Source organism: Lolium rigidum, chromosome 2 (genome assembly GCF_022539505.1).
Source record: "Lolium rigidum isolate FL_2022 chromosome 2, APGP_CSIRO_Lrig_0.1, whole genome shotgun sequence".
NCBI classification, from domain to species: Eukaryota; Viridiplantae; Streptophyta; class Magnoliopsida; order Poales; family Poaceae; genus Lolium; species Lolium rigidum.
Genome location: NC_061509.1, coordinates 79,681,143 through 79,702,157, shown reverse-complemented (window position 1 = coordinate 79,702,157; position 21,015 = coordinate 79,681,143). Strand labels below are relative to the sequence as shown.

The following is a 21,015-nucleotide window of genomic DNA, read 5'->3' as shown; positions in this document are numbered from 1 at the left end:
TTTCAGATTCCTCCCAGCAGCTCCGGTGGTCCTCTTCTGCAAAAACTCGCCACCCTTGAAGAAGGTTGTGATGCAGAGCCAGCCGATGACACCCAAATCGGCTTCCAAAAGCGGAGTGTCTACTAGGTCGACTGCCCCCGAGTCTCGGTCAAGGCGAGGACGAGCAGTGAGGAAAGTAGCTGCTCGGAAGACTCTGAAGCGCCAAAGCCCTACTCCAGCTCCAGAAGGCTCGCACGTAAGTTTCACCCAGGCTTTGGCTGATTTCATTCATTCTTCTAGGCTTCTGCAGCATACTTATATTTCTTCTACCGACCTCCACTGAAGAAAACTCTAGTGAGGACACACAGTCCAGTCGAAGGGACTCGAGCTCGGGCAATTCTGAGACAACCATCACGCAGAGCCAGCCAGACTTGCCACCGTCGGCTTCCAAGAAAAGGTCAGCCCCTGAACCTGCCGTTTCCCAAACTCTCATCAAAGCGGTGCAGGGCAGCCTACGCACAGAGAGCCGATGCATCAAGAGAGCTCGCAAGGAACCGCAAGCCTCTCCATTAAACCAGGAGATATCAAACGTAACTCCATCCTCTCCTCGGCTCATTTTGCATGTTGACCTCTTGTCGTTCTCATCGGTTGTTCCTCTGGTCTCAGGAGAGGTATGATCCTTCCATTTAGCTCTACCTTACTCCCTTGCTGTCTCCTGACGTTTTCTTGTTGTCTTGAACACGCAGCTGGTAGCAGGCGAAGACGAAGATGATGAGGCCGAGATCGCGGAGGTGGATCGTGTTCGTGCTGATGCCCTCCATGCCCTCGAAATGTCCCTTCAGTAGAGTCTCCCTGTGTAATTTGTACTAGAGTCGATCGCTGTGCATCGGCTTTGTTTCTTAGTTCTAAAGTCGATGTCTGTGCATCGGCTGTACATCATGAAATTTTTTTTTTACTGGCCGATTTTTCTATCAGCCCCCCAATATTTCACTGCCCATGTATCGCACATGTCCATCGCACATGTTCATCTGGTTAGGTGCCCCCCAATATTTTACTGCCCATGTATCGCACATGTTCATCTGGTTTTTTTTACTGGCCGATTTTTCTATCGGCCCCCCAATATTTCACTGCCCATGTATCGCACATGTCCATCGCACATGTTCATCTGGTTAGGTGCCCCCCGAGCCGAATCTGTCAGGTAACTGAAGATATCGGCTCTGTAGTTAGCCAAGGCACTGTACTTGAACATCGGCTCCGTCAGGACTAATGTTGACTTCTTCCAGCTCATCAGCCGACGTAAACCCGTATCCCAGCTTTCCGTCGCCCGTTAGATCGACGTTGAACACAGGCAGAACGTATGGTGAGGATAATTTTGGCCGATTGCTGGAATCGGCCTCCATATTGATTGAATTGCTCAATGAAGGTTTACATCTTGGTCTTGCTGTACTATGACTACGTGACATGTTTGAGACAAGATTATCCCATTTTATTTTTTGGGGCCGATCACAAGGATCGGCCTTACCACGTACGTCCATAGATTTTGCTCTTGTTACACGGTCAGGCCGGTGGATAAGACCAGCCTCACCCCGCTTTTTGTCACGTCGATGTGCTCGCAGTCGTCCAAAGTGATGCCTGAGAGTGGCTCTTGGCCTGCCGTCTCCCAAACGTTCATGCCAGCCGTTGAAATCTCGGCTGAGTCATCTGCGTGGACGACCTCTACTTCATCTCCATCCCACTTGTATTAAACATTGGTGCATCGTGGATGGAATGCAACGAGTTAGCGTGGATCCAATCTCTCCCTAGCGGGACAGCATAGGTGCTCTTGCTATCGACAATAAAGAACGTCGTAGGGATGGTTTTCCTTCCTACGGTCGGATCCACGTTCGGAACACCTTGTGCTTCGGATGCTTGGCCGTTGAAATCGCTCGGTGTAACGTTGGTCTTGATCGGATCCGAGCTAGAGCGTCCCAACCGACGTAGCATGGAGTATGGCATAATGTTGATCTGCCGCTCCGGTGTCCACCGACATCTTGTTGACGGGCTGCCCATTGATATAACCTCGTAAGTACGGGGCCTTCAGGTGTCCGTAGCTTCTTTCTCGTGGCTTCTCAAAGATAACCGGCCGTGGGCCGCAGTCAAGTTGTGCCACGGGTGCTTCGTCTAATCTCGGAGCACTAAACTCCGCCTGGAAGGATGAACACCATGTTTGTGCCAGCCGATGTCTCATCATCGGCTTTCCTTTGTTTAGGCGCCACTCTTTCTTTTGTGGTCGACCTTCTTCGTCCGAGTTCGCTGAATTTTCGCGGCCGGATCAGGCCGCGCCTTCCTTAACGTGTGCAGGTATAACCTTTCGGCTTCCTCCAAACCACGTAGTCGCTGAACCCTACGCTTTTGGGAACGGCTGAGTCCATCAGGGCACCACCTTGGCCGGTGGTACTTATCTTCTTCTTCTTCATCGTCGTCTTCTAACTCCTCGAGATCTTCCACCCGAGAGGACTCAGCTTGCTTGTTCCGAGATGGGAGAGGCCCTAGACGTTTGAACACTGACACGTCACCTTCATCCTTCTTCTTCTGTCTACATTCTGGGCAGTTGCCGATTGTAGGCAATCGGCTCATTCCTGAATCCCAGCAGTGTCTGAAGAAGGGACAGTCCCAGAGCCTATCCACGTCGTCTTGCTCTCTTGACTTTTCCTTGGCGTGGCGCTCATATCTCTCCTCGTCGTGATCATGCCGACGATGTCTCCTGGCGTCCCTGCTAGCCAGACGATCTCTTTCGTCATCGTCGTCGTATCGTCGGCGTTGGTCGTATTGACTCACGTATTTGTTGAGGAGGTGATCCGAGAGAGGTCGCTGATATCGCACATTCCTCACTTCTCCCTCTGTGATGTAGTGCTTGCCATCGTGCCGGAGCCGATCGCGTGGAACGGCTTCCTCTTTGTCCTTGTTACGAGAGCAGCTGCCCTCGTCTCTGTCCTTACCAGGGTGGTACCCAGGTCCTACCATGTTGATGCTGAACGAGAAACCTGGCTGGCACCTCTCAGGGTAAGTGCATTCCACCATGTTAACGGCGGGGAAAGGGTGTGTGTCGACTTTCATGGCGTATCGGCTGAAAATTAGACGCCCTTGTTCTATCGCCATTTGGATCTGCCGACGCCACACCCTGCGGTCGTTGGTGGCATGGGTGAACGTGTTATGCCACTTGCGAGTATGGCTTTCCGTTCAGCTCCCGTGCCGTGGGGATTTTGTGGCCTTCGGGTACCTTTAGCTGCTTCTCCTTAAGTAAGAGGTCGAAAATTTGCTCAGCTTTGGTCACGTCGAAGTCAAACCCTCTTGGAGGACCTTGTGGCTTAACACATTTGCACGACACGGGGCTTTCCCCCCAAGTCCATTCAGCCACTGCTACCTCTTGATCTCCCGCAGAGCCTTCATCTTCATCTGCCTCAACCAGGACTACCGCACGCTTGAATTTATCCTGGTACAACTCTGGGTGGCGCTGTTCATATGATGACAAATTCTGAACCATATGCTCTAGTGAAGGGTAGTCTGCTTGGGAAGCCATATCCTTGATCGGTGATGCGAGACCCACCACCGCCAACTCGACTGCTTCTTTTTCAGTCACACGAGCCGAATAGCATCGGTTCCTAACGGTCCTGAAGCGCTGGATGTATTCTCGACACTATTTCTCCGCGCTTCGTCGTACTTGTGCTAGATCGGCAATGCCAGCCTCGGAAGCCTCGAGTGATACCGCATGTGGAACTGTTCTTCCAACCGCTTCCAAGTCCGGATTGAGTCTTGTGGCAGCGATGTGTACCACCCGAAAGCCGATCCTCGTGAGGGACCGTGCGAAGAACCTCACACGTAGTTCATCCGATGCTGAGATCGTGCCTGACTGCGCCAAATATCGGCTCACATGTTCGATTGAACTGGAGCCATCTGACCCACTAAACTTGGAGAATTCAGGGAGCCGATATTTGGGTGGTAGTGGGATCAAATCGTACTTGTTGGGGTACGGCTTGGAATAGCCGATTGCCCTCCTTTTCGGCACCATGCCGAACCGGTCTCTCAAGATTGTACTCGATCCGATCCGCGGTGCCGGCTGCGGGAGTCGAACTACGAAGATTCGGCTGGAGTGGCATACTTAGCCAGCCACGCTTGCTTCTCAAGCTCCGAGCCAGCCGCAGGAGTTGAGCTCTGGAGGTTTGTCGGAGTGGCATACTTAGCTAGCCACGTCTGCTTCTCAAGATCTGTTCCGAAGTTCCTCCTGCTGTTCCAGAAGTCCCTGCTGTTGCAGTCTGGTTCGTGAGTGCCCGAGTCATCGCGGTCCGGCACGTATGTGCACGTGTACCCGTGAGGGATCTCCTTAGGCGCCTCATACAAGAACCGGTAATCACTAGGGTCACCACCGATCTTGTAGACGACGTATGCCGGTGAACTCGACACTTCTGGTGCTGCCAACGCGAACGGCAGCGATGGTCGGGACTGGAGTGGTATCTCTCCTTGGTGAGTCCCTAGAGCAGGTCCCGACGGAGAGTACTGATGCCTCATGATTTCCTGGATCACCCGAAGGGCGACACACTCCAAAGTGTTCACCAGGCTCTCAGAATGGCGGTGCAGCGAATGAGCTACCATGAAATTAATCTCCCGACGCGAGACCCGGTGCGTTCCTCCGAAGGGGCGGACAAGTCCACTCCATCGAGCGCGCCTTCGGTGAGAACCCTTTCCACCTAATGCCGTGTGAGCGGGTCCTCCGGAAAGAGCCGATGAGGTCGGCTTCGAGGATAGCTTTGACCTCGTCATACTTCTTCTTGAGCTCCTCGGCCGGATCTTCGTACGTGACCGGAGTACCTTCCGCCATCCGAGAAGTAGATGGCGATGCGGCTGATGTCGAAGACCTGTCCCACCGGGCGTGCGGAATGTGTTGCGGTCGAAACCCACCGGCGAGCAACGACGGGCAACACGAGTAGAGCCGGGAGGCTCCCGAGATCGCGGCTGGCCCCGGTCCCTCGAGCGACGGCCCGCAAAGCCTCGGCACGCACGTCCGATGCTGGTGCAAGGCGTGCCACCGACCTATACCTGGTCAGGAAGGTGATGGATTTGCTTCGCTTAGTTTCCTGCATGGCATACACGTAAACATTAAATACGAGCATCGATCGGCTCTCAGGTTGTCCTGTGAATCGGCTCAATGGGCCGATCCACCCATGATTCGTATGAGGTCTACGATCACAAGGTGGTCCTGCTTGATCAATATAAAGCTAAAACGACCTACGACGATTTATGGTTTTCACCACATAATCGGAACATCCTACGCGTGATTGAGCCTGGCAGCCACGCACGGTGATAATAAACCAACCCTAGACAAGGCCTAAAAACCAACATGAAGTCGATTCCCGAACATCTTATCTAGGGCTAGCAAACTACACCCTACGTGCTACCTGGATCCTTCAACCCGTTTGCAAGGCCTAACTATGCGAGATATTAAACTAATCCTTGAAGAACAAGGAGCAATCATAACGGATCGGATCTACTAAATAATGATCAAGCGGAGTGCCGCCCTTACACCTAAGATAGGTGTAAGGGCGGCTAGACGTCTAAGGGTTGCATGGACGAAAGCATATGATACGATGAAACAATGCTAACCCTAACACATCTATGATAACTACGTTGCTCGCCATCAACAAGGCTTCAAAGACGAGCAACGCATGAATAACGAATAAACGTGTACTGCCTAGACCGCAAGATGCGATCTAGGCAGCATGATGCTTACCCGGAAGAAACCCTCGAAACAAGGGGTTGGCGATGCACCTAGATTGGTTTGTGATGAACGTGATTGTTGTCTTTCTCAATAACCCTAGATACATATTTATAGTCCGTAGACTTTCTAACGTGGGAATAATCCCAACCGTGCACGAGCCAAATTCTATCTAACCGACACGTATCCTACTATATTTACAGATACCCGGGCAAACTAGCCCAAACTTTGTATACAAGGCCGATTCATGTATTTCTTCCGTGTATATTCTTCAAGCCCATCTTAATCGCGGCCCACCTCTGATCCGGTCAAATTCTGGTGATAACAGGCGGAGCGTAGGGCGGAGAAGGAGGGCATTCAATCGTGCAACCGCTTCATCAAGGCGCAGGAAGCCGACACGTCGACAATCGACCAACGACGAACGTTGGGCGGTTTTGGTCTTGGCCGAGCCGTCGGAGTTGGCGAGATCGGACTTCGACTTCTCCGATTTTTAGATGTTTGTATTGCATTGTCGTTCTTGTCGTCATTTTAAAACCTATGTTTAGTAGTAGTATATTTTATCTTATTTTCAATTATATGTATGCAAAACTTATTTTTGGTGCTATCTTTTAGCACGTCTAGTAAAGTGTTATTTCCGCGATGTATTTTTTAGGTATGTAGATCTGTTAGAGATGCTCTAACCCAAAGATTCAACTTTATTTTACCTCCTAACGGGCTGGACCAAACCTGCATGTATGTTACTGCAGAGGTGGGCTCCCAATAATTGGCCTGCATGCAGATCTCATCCACAGACAAACTTTTCCCCTAACATTTACACGCTAGGAAAAAACGTAGAGACTATTTATTTATTTCAAACAGCTCATCGGTAAATACTACGAGTACTTTAGGATTGAATTTGAAAGTAAACGGACACTTCTCCGAATCTGACTGCTGAGGTCGGAACGGTGTCGCTAAACTGGAGATAAGTTTGACTCCCGTACGTGTGGACTCCAACAAACGGTTAACGGCGGAGCAGCTCTATCCTTGTTGAAATTTGTTTCTTCTTCGCAATAGGCCGGGAAAATTGACTCATGGGAGAAGTGCCGCTCAACGGTGTCGACCGTCGAGTCAAGCTACTGCTCACCGCAAACTTAGACCCTTGCGGCATATTGTTGTCCGCCTTATAATCCGATCGACGGCGAGACACCCCGATTCCCGCCGGAGGACGAAGACGATACGGTACCCGTGGGCAATCGGATCTTGGCATTATAGGCAGGTCGTAAAAGCTCGGTCCCCGCCGTGTTGGAGTATTGTTTACAGGATTTCGAGGTTGGCAGGATCGATACGGCGATCTCTTTTTTGCATATCCTTCTCGATCGGGGCATCGATCGACATGGGCGATGCCGGCGAAATTCGTCTGCAGATCGCAGGTATCGTTCTGCCTCTGCGTAAGTCTTGTTACTGGAATTGTTGGAGAAAATTGGGAGGTAGAACAGTAGGTTAATCGATCGAGCCAAAGACGATGCAGGTACCGGAGGCGAAGAAGCTGATATAGACACGTCTCCTGCAACCGCGGCGCCGCCGCCGATCTCGAAGCGCCTGCAATGGTGGGCGCTGGTGGTCGTCAACATCGTGTTCGTCCTCGCCGGACAGAGCGTGGCGACCCTCCTCGGCAGGATCTACTACGACCAGGGCGGCGGCAGCCTGTGGATGGCCACGTTGGTGCAGTCCTGCGGCACGCCAATCGCCATCCCGCTGCTCCTCTACTTCGGGCGGCGGCGTCCCAAGTCCACCAGGGCGGCGCGGCCGCCGCTCCTGAAGATCGCTGCCATCTACGCCGGCCTGGGGATCCTCCTCGCCGGCGACAACCTGATGTACTCCTACGCGCTCCTCTACCTGCCGCTGTCGACCTACTCGCTCATCTGCGCCACCCAGCTCTCCTTCAACGCCGTCTTCTCCTACTTCATCAACAAGGAGAAGTTCACGGCGCTCATCCTCAACTCCGTCGTGCTGCTCACCTTCTCGGCCGCGCTCGTCGGCGTGAACAACGGCTCGGACGGGACCAACAGCAGCGTCCCGGCGGGGAAATTCATGGCCGGGTTCGCGCTCGCGCTGTCGGCTTCAGCGGTCTTCTCCCTGATCCTGTCCCTGAACCAGCTGACCTTCGACAAGGTGCTCAAGAGCGACACCTTCTACGACGTGATGGAGATGCAGTTCTGGAGCAACACCGCCGCCGCCCTCGTGTCCGTGGCCGGCCTGTTCATCTCCGGGGAGTGGAGCACCCTGGGCGGGGAGATGCACGGCTACAAGAAGGGCGCCGTGTCCTACGGGATGACGCTGGCGTGGACCGCCATATCGTGGCAGCTCACCACCATGGGCATGATGGGGCTCGTCGCCGCCGTGTCGTCGCTCTTCAGCAACGTGATCAGCACCGTCGGGATGCCGCTGGCGCCGGTTATCGCGGTCATTTTCCTCAAGGACAAGATGGACGGGGTTAAGGTGCTCGCGATGCTCATTGGCCTATGGGGGTTCGCCTCCTACATCTACCAGCACTTCCTTGACGATGCCAAGATTAAGAAGATTCTAGCTGAGAGTTCAGCGGACGACGACGAACACCAGACTGTAAAACTCGCCACAGAGTGATTGGATTTTGCAAGACTTCAAGTACAGACCCTGCTCGTACTTGTGATTGATCACGTTGGTATACTGTAGAGATCTCAATACTATATGGAGTACGTACTGTACCATAAATTTCAAAAGATCCTATCACAGTGGGTCTTCAGAAGAAAACAGTATAGAGAATAGAAGTTTTTATCGGTGCCCACTGTATAGTAGATTATTATGAAAAAACATCAGTTCAGACTTGTTCTGACTTCTGAGTGTACATTTTTTCCTGAGTGTACATATTATCTCCCTGTCATTTGCTCGGAAGAATCTCGGCTAATTTTCAACGGAGGTCACATCTCATGCAGGATATGCGTGTCAGTTTGTGCAATGATAGATGCAATCACATCTGATATGGAGAAAATTGGCCGCCACAATTTGGCGATATTTGAACGATTCTACTGTTTGCTGTTGTCACTTGTCACAGTCCAGTCAAAACACCTATTACATAGTTGGTCGATGGTGCCCAGAAGTTTGTGCAAACCACAGAAATGTAGCCTGTGTGATGGTGCGTACCGGATAGCAACGCTCCGCTTCGAACAACACTGACAGGCAGAAACTGCTGCTTGCTTTTGGATCGTAGCTCCAAATCTAACAAAGGTGTACTCTATATATCATGTATGGACGGATCTTTCAGCTGCAACACGGCACATGTGCCAACTTTTGGGTCAATTACCGCTACACCGTCCAGTCTTTAGAACTACATAAGAGTTTGGATGAACATCCCTAACATTAAACTAAACCTCCGTCTATAAAATTATATAAGAATTTAGATGGGCATTCGTAATATTCAACCAAACCCTTTGGGCAGGTCAATCAATTGAGCATTGGTGGAGAACCATTACATGTGTGGATCTACGCCAAACCGCAAGGCCGTAGCTTCCCTTAATTTTCTTGTCACTTGGGAGATTTCGAACGATGGGTCTTCCAAAACAAACAAATGCTGCCTTTATTTTTGTTAAATAAAATTAAGAGAGAAACCCGCCTGCGGGTATATATGGGCGCGAAGCGTTTGGGTGAAATAATATTGGAGAGTAATCTCTTGTACCTTATGGCTTGTATAGACTATCTTGTTCAAAGACTCTTTGTTAATCAATAAATTAGGGCAAAAGTTTTACCTCCATTTAAAAAAATTACGGCACATGAATTCGTCAAAGTACTCCTTTTCATGTTTGATTGCTACGGACTACCACTAGTACAACAACAACAAAAATCGAGGATACACCAACAACGTGCCATATTTTTATAGGAGATGGAGAACAAATTACAGCCGGCTCAGTCTTCCGGAGGTGCTCATAGGGGTAGGGTGTGCGTGTGTGCGTTCATAGGGGTGAGTATATGCGCGTGTATGTGAGCGCCTGCGTTTGTACTGTGTTTCTCAAAAAAAAAAATTACAGACAGGTCGGGGTGTTGCCAACAACACCAGACACACACCGACAATTTTTTTTGCTCCATCATCCCTTAAGGTAGGGCTAAATTATCTGATGTTGCACATCACAGTCATGCAGCGCAATGCAGTCTACAGTTTGGTGCCGCCCAGCAAGCAAAATAGGATTAAGGATGAACCAAGCGGCTGGTTGGCTGCCGGTGTTTGTGGGTGTAAAATTGCGCCGCGAGAGTAGGCTTAGGACCATCTCCAGCCGCGTCTCTTAAAACATCTCTCAAAGGGGTTTGGCGTGCGTCGGACAAAAATTCGTTCCTAGCAGCGCCCCCAAAGTTTTCTTACGTTCGGCGTGGCCAATACGGTGTCCGGTGTCCCGAGCCCGTCCCTGCTACACAGGGAACGCTCCGGGTACGCCGGACAAAAGGAAAAGCGTGGCGGGCTCCCACCTGTCGGCGACTATTTTCATAACAGTTGGTTCGCGCCTTTTATTTCTCGTCGCGCCTTCCCTCCCACGCCTCCCATCCCTCCGCCGCTGCTCGATTTGCCGGCCGTTTCGACGGCAGATCTCTTCTGAGTCGGGTACCGTCGTTGCGGCTGGCTCTCTCTCCGGCCTTTTCGCCGCCGCCGCATCGCCAGCGCGTCCCAGAACGCGGCGTCAAATCTGCCCCACCTCCGTGCACATAAGGTGTTTGACGCCCTGTCAAGTAGGTGCGATAGGCCGATGTTCGTTGCCTCGTCTGCCGCGGCTGAATTTTAACCATTAATTTTGCTTTAGACATGGATAGAGACGACGATATGCTTGTTCGACTGCTGGAGGACGAGCAAGCCTTCGACGACGACATCCGGGAGCATTTGCTGATCATCGCATCCCTCCAGGACATGCTTGACGCTGAGGCGGAGAAGCGGAAGAGGCCGCGCCGCGGAGGATCAAAGGCTGGGGAGAAATAAGTCGAAGCCCCGACAGAGGATGGGGGGCATACCATGCTACACAACGACTACTTCGCAGATGACGCAACACATGCCAACAATTTTCGGCGCCGGTATAGGATGAGCAAGGGTATGTTCATGAATATCCTCCACGGCGTTCGAGAGTTCGACCCCTATTTCAAGCTGAAGCACGACGTTGTAGGCGTTGCCGGGTTCTCGTCGATTCAGAAGTGCACCGCCGCCATGAGGATGCTTGCATACGGAGCACCTGCTGATACACAGGACGAAAACCTTCACATGAGTGAGTCTACTGCCATTAAGTGCATGTACAAGTTTTGACGAGCTGTGGTGGGAAAGTTTGGCAAATACTACTTGAGAGGGCCAACTGAAGAAGAGACTGCAAGGATCATGGCACAAAATGCTGCCAGAGGATTCTCTGAAATGCTTGGAAGCATCGATTGCATGCACTGTTCATGGAAGAACTGCTTGTTTGCCTGGCAAGGTATATACAAAGGGCGTCATGGATATTGCAGTGTGGTGCTTGAAGCTGTGGCAGATTATAACTTGTGGATTTGGCATTCTTTCTTTGGCATCTCCGGTGTTCGGCAAACTAGTGGAAGGTCATGCTCCACCATGCAACTATGAGATCAATGGTCACCAATATACCAAAGGTTATATCTAGCTGATGGTATATATCCAAAATGGGTCATTTTTGTCAAAACAATCTCGGCTCCATCAGGTGAGAAGAATTGCCACTTTGCTTCACGATAGGTGGCTTGCAGAAAGGATGTGGAGCGGGCATTTGGTGTGCTTGAAGTTCAATTTGCAATTGTCCGGTACCCTGCTCTAAGCTGGTCTCACGATCAAATGTGGGAGGTGATGCAGGCTTGTGTGATCATGCACAATATGATCATCGAGGATGACTGCAAGAATCATGTCAGGAGACATGTTGGTCCCTATGAGTGTCAGGGTCCTCTTGCAGAGGTTGATCATGAGTTGCCTGCAGATTTTGCTGATTTCTTCACCATGCACGCAGAGAGCCGTGACAGCAATGTTCACGAGCAACTTCAAAATAATCTCGTTGAACATATGTGAAGGATCAAAGGATTATCAGCTAATGCCGCGGCGCCATGATCTAGCCCCATTTATTACATTTATTTAGTTGTTTTATTGTTTGTTGTATTTAATTTGAAAACAATTTTAGCAAACATATTTATTTATATGCTATATTAAATAAATGGTTGTGTTTTTGAAAATCCTATAAAAAGTTTGGGGCGGCGTTTAGGGACGCGGCTGGGGACGACGTCCCCAAACGTGACACGAACAAAACACGTCCCCAAACGCTTGATCCGGTGCTGTCTGGGAGACGCGGCTGGAGATGCTCTAAGGAACACAGTCTCGGCTAGATTGTGATGTACAAAAATAAGATAATTTAGCCTACCTTCAAGGGATGATGGAGCAAAAAAACTACGACTTCAAGCGATTTTATCACATGATGCAGACGCTAAGACTAATGAGTACTAGGAAAAAAGGGATAGTGGCAATGGCTAGTTGTTTAACTGAAAATTTGACCATGCTATCCACCTATCACTGCCCAGCAGAATGGCTCGGCTTGACTTCAGATCGAGCCAGCTTGAGCTCACCTTGAGAAAAATTGACACAATAGTAGCCCTTGGTCAAAATATGTGGGGATTTCAAATCGTACAAGAAATTATCAAAATTCTGGTGAATCAAACTAATTAGTGTGTTTCTACTAAATACACTTTTATGTGGTTTGGTTTTTCAGTTTCAGTTTGACTGAAATTATAAAAGCATTTAGATATCCTAAATTGTTGGGCAAAGTGAACATGACATTTTGTTTTCTAGAATGCTCAACGTAGACATTTTGTTTCACTAGTTTAAAAAAAAATTATAGCATTTGGATTTTGAGTTCAGGTTTGGTTCAAATATGTAAAAACATTCAGATCTCCCCAATTATTTGGCAAATTGACCCCATAAGTTTTTCGGAATACTCATAGTTCATTTCACTAGTGCCTTTTTATTTGTTTTGAACATTTTTTATCGGAATCCTGATTTCATTCAAATATGTAAAAATATTCAGTCCTAAATGGGTGATACAATTAATAAAAAAATCTAAAATACTTGAGTTAGCTAGTTTGATTTACTATAAGTTTTTCATTTTTCTTGTCCCATTTGAATTTGTAGTTTAAATTTGGCCAAATTATGTTTAAAAAATCACCAAAATAACTCGGTAAGATTATAAAGTTTCCCATAATACATAGTGTAGTTATTTTGATCTAATAAATTATTTTTTAGTTTCTGTGTAGATCAAAATTTCCATTTATTTTACTTTTTCTCAAACCGGCTCGAGCCTGAGAATTTGAATCAAATGGCTAACTATTATAATTACCTTTTGTTACCTATTATCCAGTTCATGTGACAAAATCATCTGAAATTATAGTGTTGTTACACCATCTTTTTATGGGAGTAACCACATATATTTCACTTGCAGAAAATGAAGTTACATGAATAAACAAGCCTGGAAAATAAAAGACGGACTAGTATAAAACGGTTGCCCTGAAAACTTTACAGGTACATCCCTAAAAAATAGGAAAATACAAACAATTTATATGGTTTCCTGCACCCACTTAAGGCATTGGTCGCCGCCTAACACCAACGTCACCGAGGCGCATGCCAGAAGAGACATCAAGCCTCCATTATTGCCAGATCCAAAGAAGCACTAACATGGTTTCTTGAGTCGATAAACAGGCTTGCTGCAAACAACAAGTCGCATGTCGTTGGGGCACGGAGACCAGGGATGTCTCGTCCGATCTTGGATCATGATTCGACACATACCATCATCAAAGTTGAAGAAGAATAACCGATCCACCACCTTTAGACTGACATCCATGGTCAAGAGCATCCACCTTGACCTGACCGCCAACGTCGCAGATCACGACAAACTGCAGCTAGAAATGAAGAAACTAATGTTTCCAGATCTGAAGAACAAGCTACGACATCTTTTAGGTGTGTTTTCATGCTTATATACAACTCTAGCAAATTCTAAGACTTAATGGTGGAAAAAAGATAAAGAAGAAGAACACCAGTGAGTAATTGAAATTACGATCAGGCTACCAGTGCCGCCACAGTAGAATCGATGAGAAAGATCCATCAGTTCAACATCTTCCGGCTGAACAATGACACTTCGACCATGCAAGTTGCTTTCCAACACAAAAAATTGATGACGTATACAACATGTGTGCTCATTTGTGCAAATTAATGATAGATTCATATATATTGTTTGCGATAAGACTGCTCATAGTGGGAGTAATTTAGGTAGTAACATCACATATTTTAAGGTGTTTTGGTGACATGGCACATCAATAAATGAAGAAAGAGAGGGAGGTGGTAACTAGCTATGTTACCATAACATCACACACCCCAAGATAAAATGAGTCTACAAACTAATAAATAAGGCTTTGCATGATACCATCTCTAAGTTACTTTCCACTATGAAGGTAGTAACATGGACTAGTAATTATGCATGACACTACCTTATGTTACTCCCCACTATGAGCAGCCTAAGCAACATCTGAACGCCTCTGCTCTTCGCTGCTGTCGCGCTAGCTAGTAGTCTGCTAGTCAAAACACCCACATCATTGGTCGAAAATGACTGGAATCTGCCTTAACCATTGAAACATGCTCCTTGAATATTAGCCGGCTGCCGGCGTAATGCGACAACGTTGCGCTCCGGATAGCACCGCTCGGCTTGGAGAAACACGCTGATAGTAGCTTACTTAGACTGCTCATAGTGGGAGTAACATAACTAGTAACATCACACATCTCAAAGCATTTTGGTGACATGGCATGCTAATAAATGAAGAAAGAGAGTGATGTGGTAACTAGCTATGTTACCATAACATCACACACCTCAAGGCAAGATGAGTCTACAACATAATAAATGATACAATGCATGACACCACATATAAGTTACTACCCACTATGAAGGTAGTAACCTAAACTAGTAACATGGCATATGTTACTAGTCTAAGTTACTCCCCACTATGACCAACCTATGATGCAGATGACATGCATCGTATCAGGAGACGTGAACTTGTCAAACAACATATATTTGCATTCAATTGCTACAAGCAAGTATAATAAATTTTAATTAGTTGGCTATAAAAATTAAAATAATATATTTATGTTTAGTTGGAGGAGAGAGAAGAGGAGAGAGATTGTAAGTAGGCTCTTAAAGCAAGAATAGTAGCGTAGTCGGCAACCGGCTATAATAGTTTGTCACGTTATTTATAGTCAACTTATAGTTAGCATGTACAATAGTGAACTACTACCTCCGTTTTAAGGAATAAGTTAACTTATAGTAGTTAGCATGTACAATAGTCAATTTATAGTTAGTGTAATATCCCAGGTAATGGGGTTACAAAAATAGAGGAAACAGATGTGTGCATTGCATTCATGCATAGAAAATCTGGGGAATTTTCGCGCTTTAAAGTAAAACAGATCCATGATAGCGAAGTTTCACTTGACCTTGGTGGAATTGAAGTAGCTCATCAAGTCAAGTGCTATAAACCTCAATGTGACTTTGCTAAAACCTTGTTTTGGGCAAAGATGATTCGATCTAAGGGGTTAGATCAAATGGAACTAATAATCAACACAACAACACCATACTCAATGATCAAATGCTTGATCTTATAAAAGATTATGTTATGGTAATCATTGCCACAATCTATGAACATCCATTTAATTGGAAATCAAGTAACAATAATTGGAGTAACTATTCCTAACTTATCTTTTCCATGCCTTAAACTAATCCTTGATCCTACCATGAACCTCATGGTAACCAGTTCACTTCATTCTTGGAAACAAGACAAGGAGATAAACTCTAGAAATATATATTCCTCTCCACTACATATTATTATACATCAAACCTAGAGAGGTGAGAGTCCTATTTTGTTTAGAGAAGCCATGATAAACCTTGAGTTAAACCTTGGATATACATCCAAGTATTCAAATTATCATCTTCAAGAGGAACCCTAGAGTATTATGCAAGTCCTTCCCAAATGAGAGAGAGACCAATCATACTAATTCTAGCTTTACCAATTTAAGAATCAATGTTAAACTTTGAACTAAAGTATTAGGTCAACCATTTCACCTTGAAGTGGTGAGATCACCAAATACCAAGTGGAATAAGACTATATCCATGACTTAGTGAAATAAGGAGTGGAATACACCAACTAAGATAGACAATTGAATCTTTGGCTCAAGTAACCTAAATAAATATTAGGAGTACACCATAAAACCTAGAATAACTATTCTTAAATGAGAAAGCTCAAACCATGGTGTTACACTCAAGATTATTGAGTCAACCATAACCATGTCTATTCAAGAAACTATAAAGGAAAGTCTATATTTAGTTAATCAAGACAATACTTGATCTTAGAAGTAAGAAACGTAACTCAGGAGAGATACCTTAGGAAGCCCAACCTTGATCATTATAAAATTAAGTAAGGATCATAAACCCTAAGAACTTGAGGTAAAGATATTAAGAACAAGTTGATCATGCCTAAACCATGATCATGCCCTTGAGAAATGTGAGGATAAGTTAAACCCTAATAGGATAAGTAGATATCATTCACCACATAAAATTATGGGGAGATCATTAGTAAGCAACCCTAGACTTATATCCCAACCTTTACTTGTGAACCACTAGGTGATCACAACTAGAATCCTACCATATCTATATTTCCTAAATTAAGGAACCCAAGAGCACCTTAGAGTTAAACACTATACTTTATGTAGTGAGAAACCATACATCAATGTGACCAAAGTTAACTATAAAAAGAACTATAATCAATGTAGTTACTTTAATGATAAGTTGGGAATAATAATAGGAGTTAATTGGCACAAGATAAAACCAATTCTCAAGTCCTTAGTAATTAGGGAAGCACAGAAATATTAAGCAAGTAACCACCTTATCATGGTTAGGGGAGACAAAACCCTAGCACATGCAATATGGTGTCATCTCATCTCTACAACCTAGAATTAAACCTCAACCCTAGTTTAGGTATCACTATGGTGATCATAATATAAATCATGCTATAATTGAAATTTAAACCAAATGCCATTAGGTAAATATCATTAGAACCCTAATGGTTCATTAATTAAATACAATTTTTCAATTATAAAACATAAGAGCCACCTAATGCTAAATCCTATAAGTAAACCATATGTGTAGTGATCAACCATTTCTCTTTGTAACCAAGATCAACCATGATTGAAACAATACCTACATATATACTTTCAAAGATAAGGATAAGTATTAACCTTAACAAGTGGTTTATCATAGATACTATGAAACCCTAATACATTGGTGCTCACATAAAATTATGTGCAAGTGACCAATTCCCTAAATTGAAACCAAGTCTTAACACAACCTTTAAAATACTTTGAGTTGAAAGCATCAACTATAATAATCCAAAGAATTTGATTCACAAGAAAATGGAAATTATAATGAGAGCACAACATCATGATTAGTTAAAAATTGCAATAGAAAGTGAATACATAAAGATTAAATGATCATTCAAAAACAATTTAGTATTAAAATGATATTCTTATTAGTCCTCAGTAAATTCCAATTGTCAAACACCTGCAAAATAAAAGGACTCAAATTTGAATCAAAAACAGAATTTAAATATAGCAAATACAAAACAGAAAAACAGAAAACAAGTAAAGAAAATAAGAAAAAGAGAGACATACCTATTGGGCTACCACAGCCCAGCAGCAGCCTACAGAGGAGCCCAAGCACCACGGCCCAACCGCCCCAGTCCAAGCACAGCCCAAAGTGGCCCACGTACCTCTTCGTTTAAAGAAAAACAGAGGGAGGGTCATCCTCATCCTCTCGCACACGGGAGGGACAGCACGACGGCGTGTTTGCTTTCTCCCTCGTGCTGGCGTCCTCTCCTCGCTCGGCGTCGTGACGAGGCATCCCTGGCGCCCTATAAAGGTTCCACGGCGAGCCCTAGCATCGGGTTCTTCCTCCCTTTCTCCAATTTCACCCAAATCGAAACCCTACCGTCACCCGGCCACCATGACCGCCGTCGTTGTAGACCTTCCCAGGCCACGCCGTGGACGTCATCTTCACCGCCATCCTCGACTTGCTATCCCTGCAGGAGGAATCGAGCCGCCACGCTCGGAATCATCCGATTCGAGCTCGCCTTGGCTCGCAGATGGTCCGGCCACCGTGACCATTACGTCGCCGTCCGGCCACCTCCGGCCTCGCCGACACGCCCATCGTGTTCACGGTGAGCCCGCGCATCTCGTAAGCTTCCTATCGCATCTGATCATCGCCCGTAGCCTCCTAGCAGCACATGCCCATGATCGCCGCTGCTCGGCCTCGCCGGCGATCGTGCTCCGGTGACTCAATCGGGGCGGCGCCACCACCTGTAGACTCCCCACGTTGCGTAGAATCGCACCAGCATCATCGCGCGCTCGCAGGTAGCCGGAACCTCGCCGCCGTTGCCAAATCCCGCCGGCCACCGTGCCCCAGTCACCTTTCTCCCCAATTTTGACATAGTCAATGCCTACGTGGCCACCACCGTGGCTAATGGCCCACCAGATCATTGGCCGGGGGTACATTCTGCCGGGTGAATTTAGCCCAATCGTTTTAAATTTCTAAATTTCATTAATAGCTGAAACTTTGACAAATTGTACAAAATTAAATATAGCTTAGAAAAATAAGTGTAAGATATCAAAATTCTTATAAAGATAAACCCTATCCAATAAAAATATAAAATGAAATTTTTATTTTTAGTAAAAAATTCATTATTTAATACTTATTAATCAAGCCTTTAATTTTAATTCCAAATTCAATTAAAATTCAATAATTAGTAAAAATTTCCAAAAGTAAATAAAAACCAATAACTAAATAAGGAAAACATTAAAATTAATTTCCTTTTCTATTAACTTATTAAATCCTTATTAGGAGGATTTAAAACCATGATTAATAAATACCTTAATCATTAATTATTTAAAAATAATAAAATATCAAATCTAATATTATCTTTATTTTCAAAGTTATTAATAACTTCAACTTTATCAATGAAGTTATTAACCCAATAATTATAGGGTAATTAGCAAACCCTAATTCCATATGGAATAATATTATAACCCTATCATTTCATGTTGAACTCTAAAACCCTAAATTAATTAGGAACCCTAGTTCCATTATTACATGTGAACCCTAATTTGCTTCTAACCTAAACCCAAGGTTAGAACTGGAGATCATGGTACTTTATTTCAAGTCATAGAGCCATCATCAGCAACTATAGGACATACCTCTGTTCACATAGAATGTAGAATACCTATCACTAATATATGGGTATCCCATGTGTTCATCCTCATCAGACTTAAATGATCAATCAGGGTCAACCACATGTAAACCCTAGATCCTATTACCAAAGCCATCGTCCTTATTTAGCATCACACCATTGTGATGAACTCCAATAGCAACCATGCTAATATTGACATCACATCCCATACACACTAAAACCTATTAGTGTGAGATAATTATTAAACATCCTAATTAGGAAACCACCATTCCTTACTTAATGAATCCAATAACAGTAAATCCTAGACAACCTCAACCTTAATTGAAATACTTCTTATTAATTAAGAAGTATGTTCTTCAAAAGTTATTCTTTTGAAGAAGATAAGAAATCATCCTCAACCCTGCTTATAAGGACCTATAAACCCTAGCCAGCTTATCCCTAGCCAGATAAACCCACCTTGACAACCACCATGTATAATAAATTGCTTAGGATGCCTAGGCTTATCTTAACCCTACAAGACCTAGGTGTTGATGAATCCAACTTTGTTGGGATCCATCTAATACCTATTCCAGCAACTACATGCAGCCATAGTCAACCATAGAAAACCACACACTTAATTATCATACTTGTTCTTAATTAAAGAACATGTTCTTCAAAAGTTATTCTTTTAAAGTATATGATAATTAATCATTAACCATGCCATATAGTACCAAACTGACCACTGTTCTTTACTTATTAATATTATGCCAATTATCATTCTTTATGTGCTCAAATGATTACTATGCTCTATTAACTACCTGTTGATAATACCAAGTAATCACACCTGAATAAGAACCTTGTGTGTGAATCACTCTAAAAGTGCAACACACCCTGAACCAATCATTACAACTCACTGATCTCAAATCATCGGGGTTAGGTCACGCTTAGAGCGATTGCATCTCATTCTTATGCATTATTGCATCCTTGCCAATCTTTTAAACATCGTCCTTACCGGACGATGGTGCTATTTCAGAATTTGGAGTTATTGCGTATCGAAGACCTTGTCTGCATAATCTTGCAGTCAAGAAAGGCAAGTTCATCACTTGCTCATGTCATTTGAAGTATCTTTATCAAATTACTTGCAAAGTATTATGGTTATCACTATTGCACAAAAATCAAAACCACTACTTTCATAACTATGAATATGACTATGTGGTGGGCAATGGAACCATGGATTGTGTTGATATGGTGGAGGTTCCATTGCACGGGTTTATATCCATCTAGGATTAAACAACAAATGTCGCCGAGTGATTCTTGTGCCGTAATACCCGTGTTAACCATAAGATCCGGAGTGGGACGGAGTAGTCAAAAGTGTTTCCACCTCTCGTTCATCAACGGATGCGCTTTACCGTAGTACACTTGTAATCCAAGGGGGCAAGCTGGTGAGGCTGGGGAGTCCTAAGTCCCCACGGCATAGTCCGTAGTACACTTGTCGCCCGAAGGAGCAAGATGGTGAGGCTGGGGAGTCCTAAGTCCCCACGGTATTGCGGTCTATGAGGGATTGTAAGGTGTCCGGAACGGTCTATCCATGATGATAGGGGAAGGCATATGAATGCCCGGAACGGTCTCATCATGGATATAGGGGAGGACAATCTTACAAAAGGGTGGGTGTTCGAGGTAGCGGAGGAACATGATTGGCTAGACCTTATACCGGGCCTCACACCAAAGGAAGTGTGGACGAGAACATGACTCGGTTGGCACCAAGGTTAAGATCTCTTATGGGTAAAGCAACACACCTCCGCGAGTGTAAAGAACCGTGACCTGTCACTCCCTCGTTCCGGGATATGGAACTGCGAACGCTGCCTGGAAAGAAACTCCATGAAGTTCTAGTCAACCGGTGAAGGTCGATGGACATAGTTCTTCCGAATAAAAGCAACCTTTTGAAGAAATGATTATGAAAACCTGCATTGGTATTAGACTTTCTGGTCTAATGCCGTAGCTAGTGC

At 45.4% G+C, this 21,015-nt stretch overlaps 1 protein-coding gene across 1 annotated transcript; it reads left to right on the top strand.

Moving 5' to 3' along the window:
- The first annotated feature begins 6,788 nt into the window (after positions 1-6,788).
- On the top strand, positions 6,789-8,627 carry LOC124686783 (probable purine permease 11). The gene is made up of 2 exons (XM_047220682.1): positions 6,789-7,137; positions 7,227-8,627. The coding sequence occupies exons 1-2, from the start codon at positions 7,101-7,103 to the stop codon at positions 8,348-8,350; spliced, it is 1,161 nt and encodes a 386-aa protein (XP_047076638.1). The 5' UTR covers positions 6,789-7,100; the 3' UTR covers positions 8,351-8,627.
- The last annotated feature ends 12,388 nt before the right edge of the window (positions 8,628-21,015 follow it).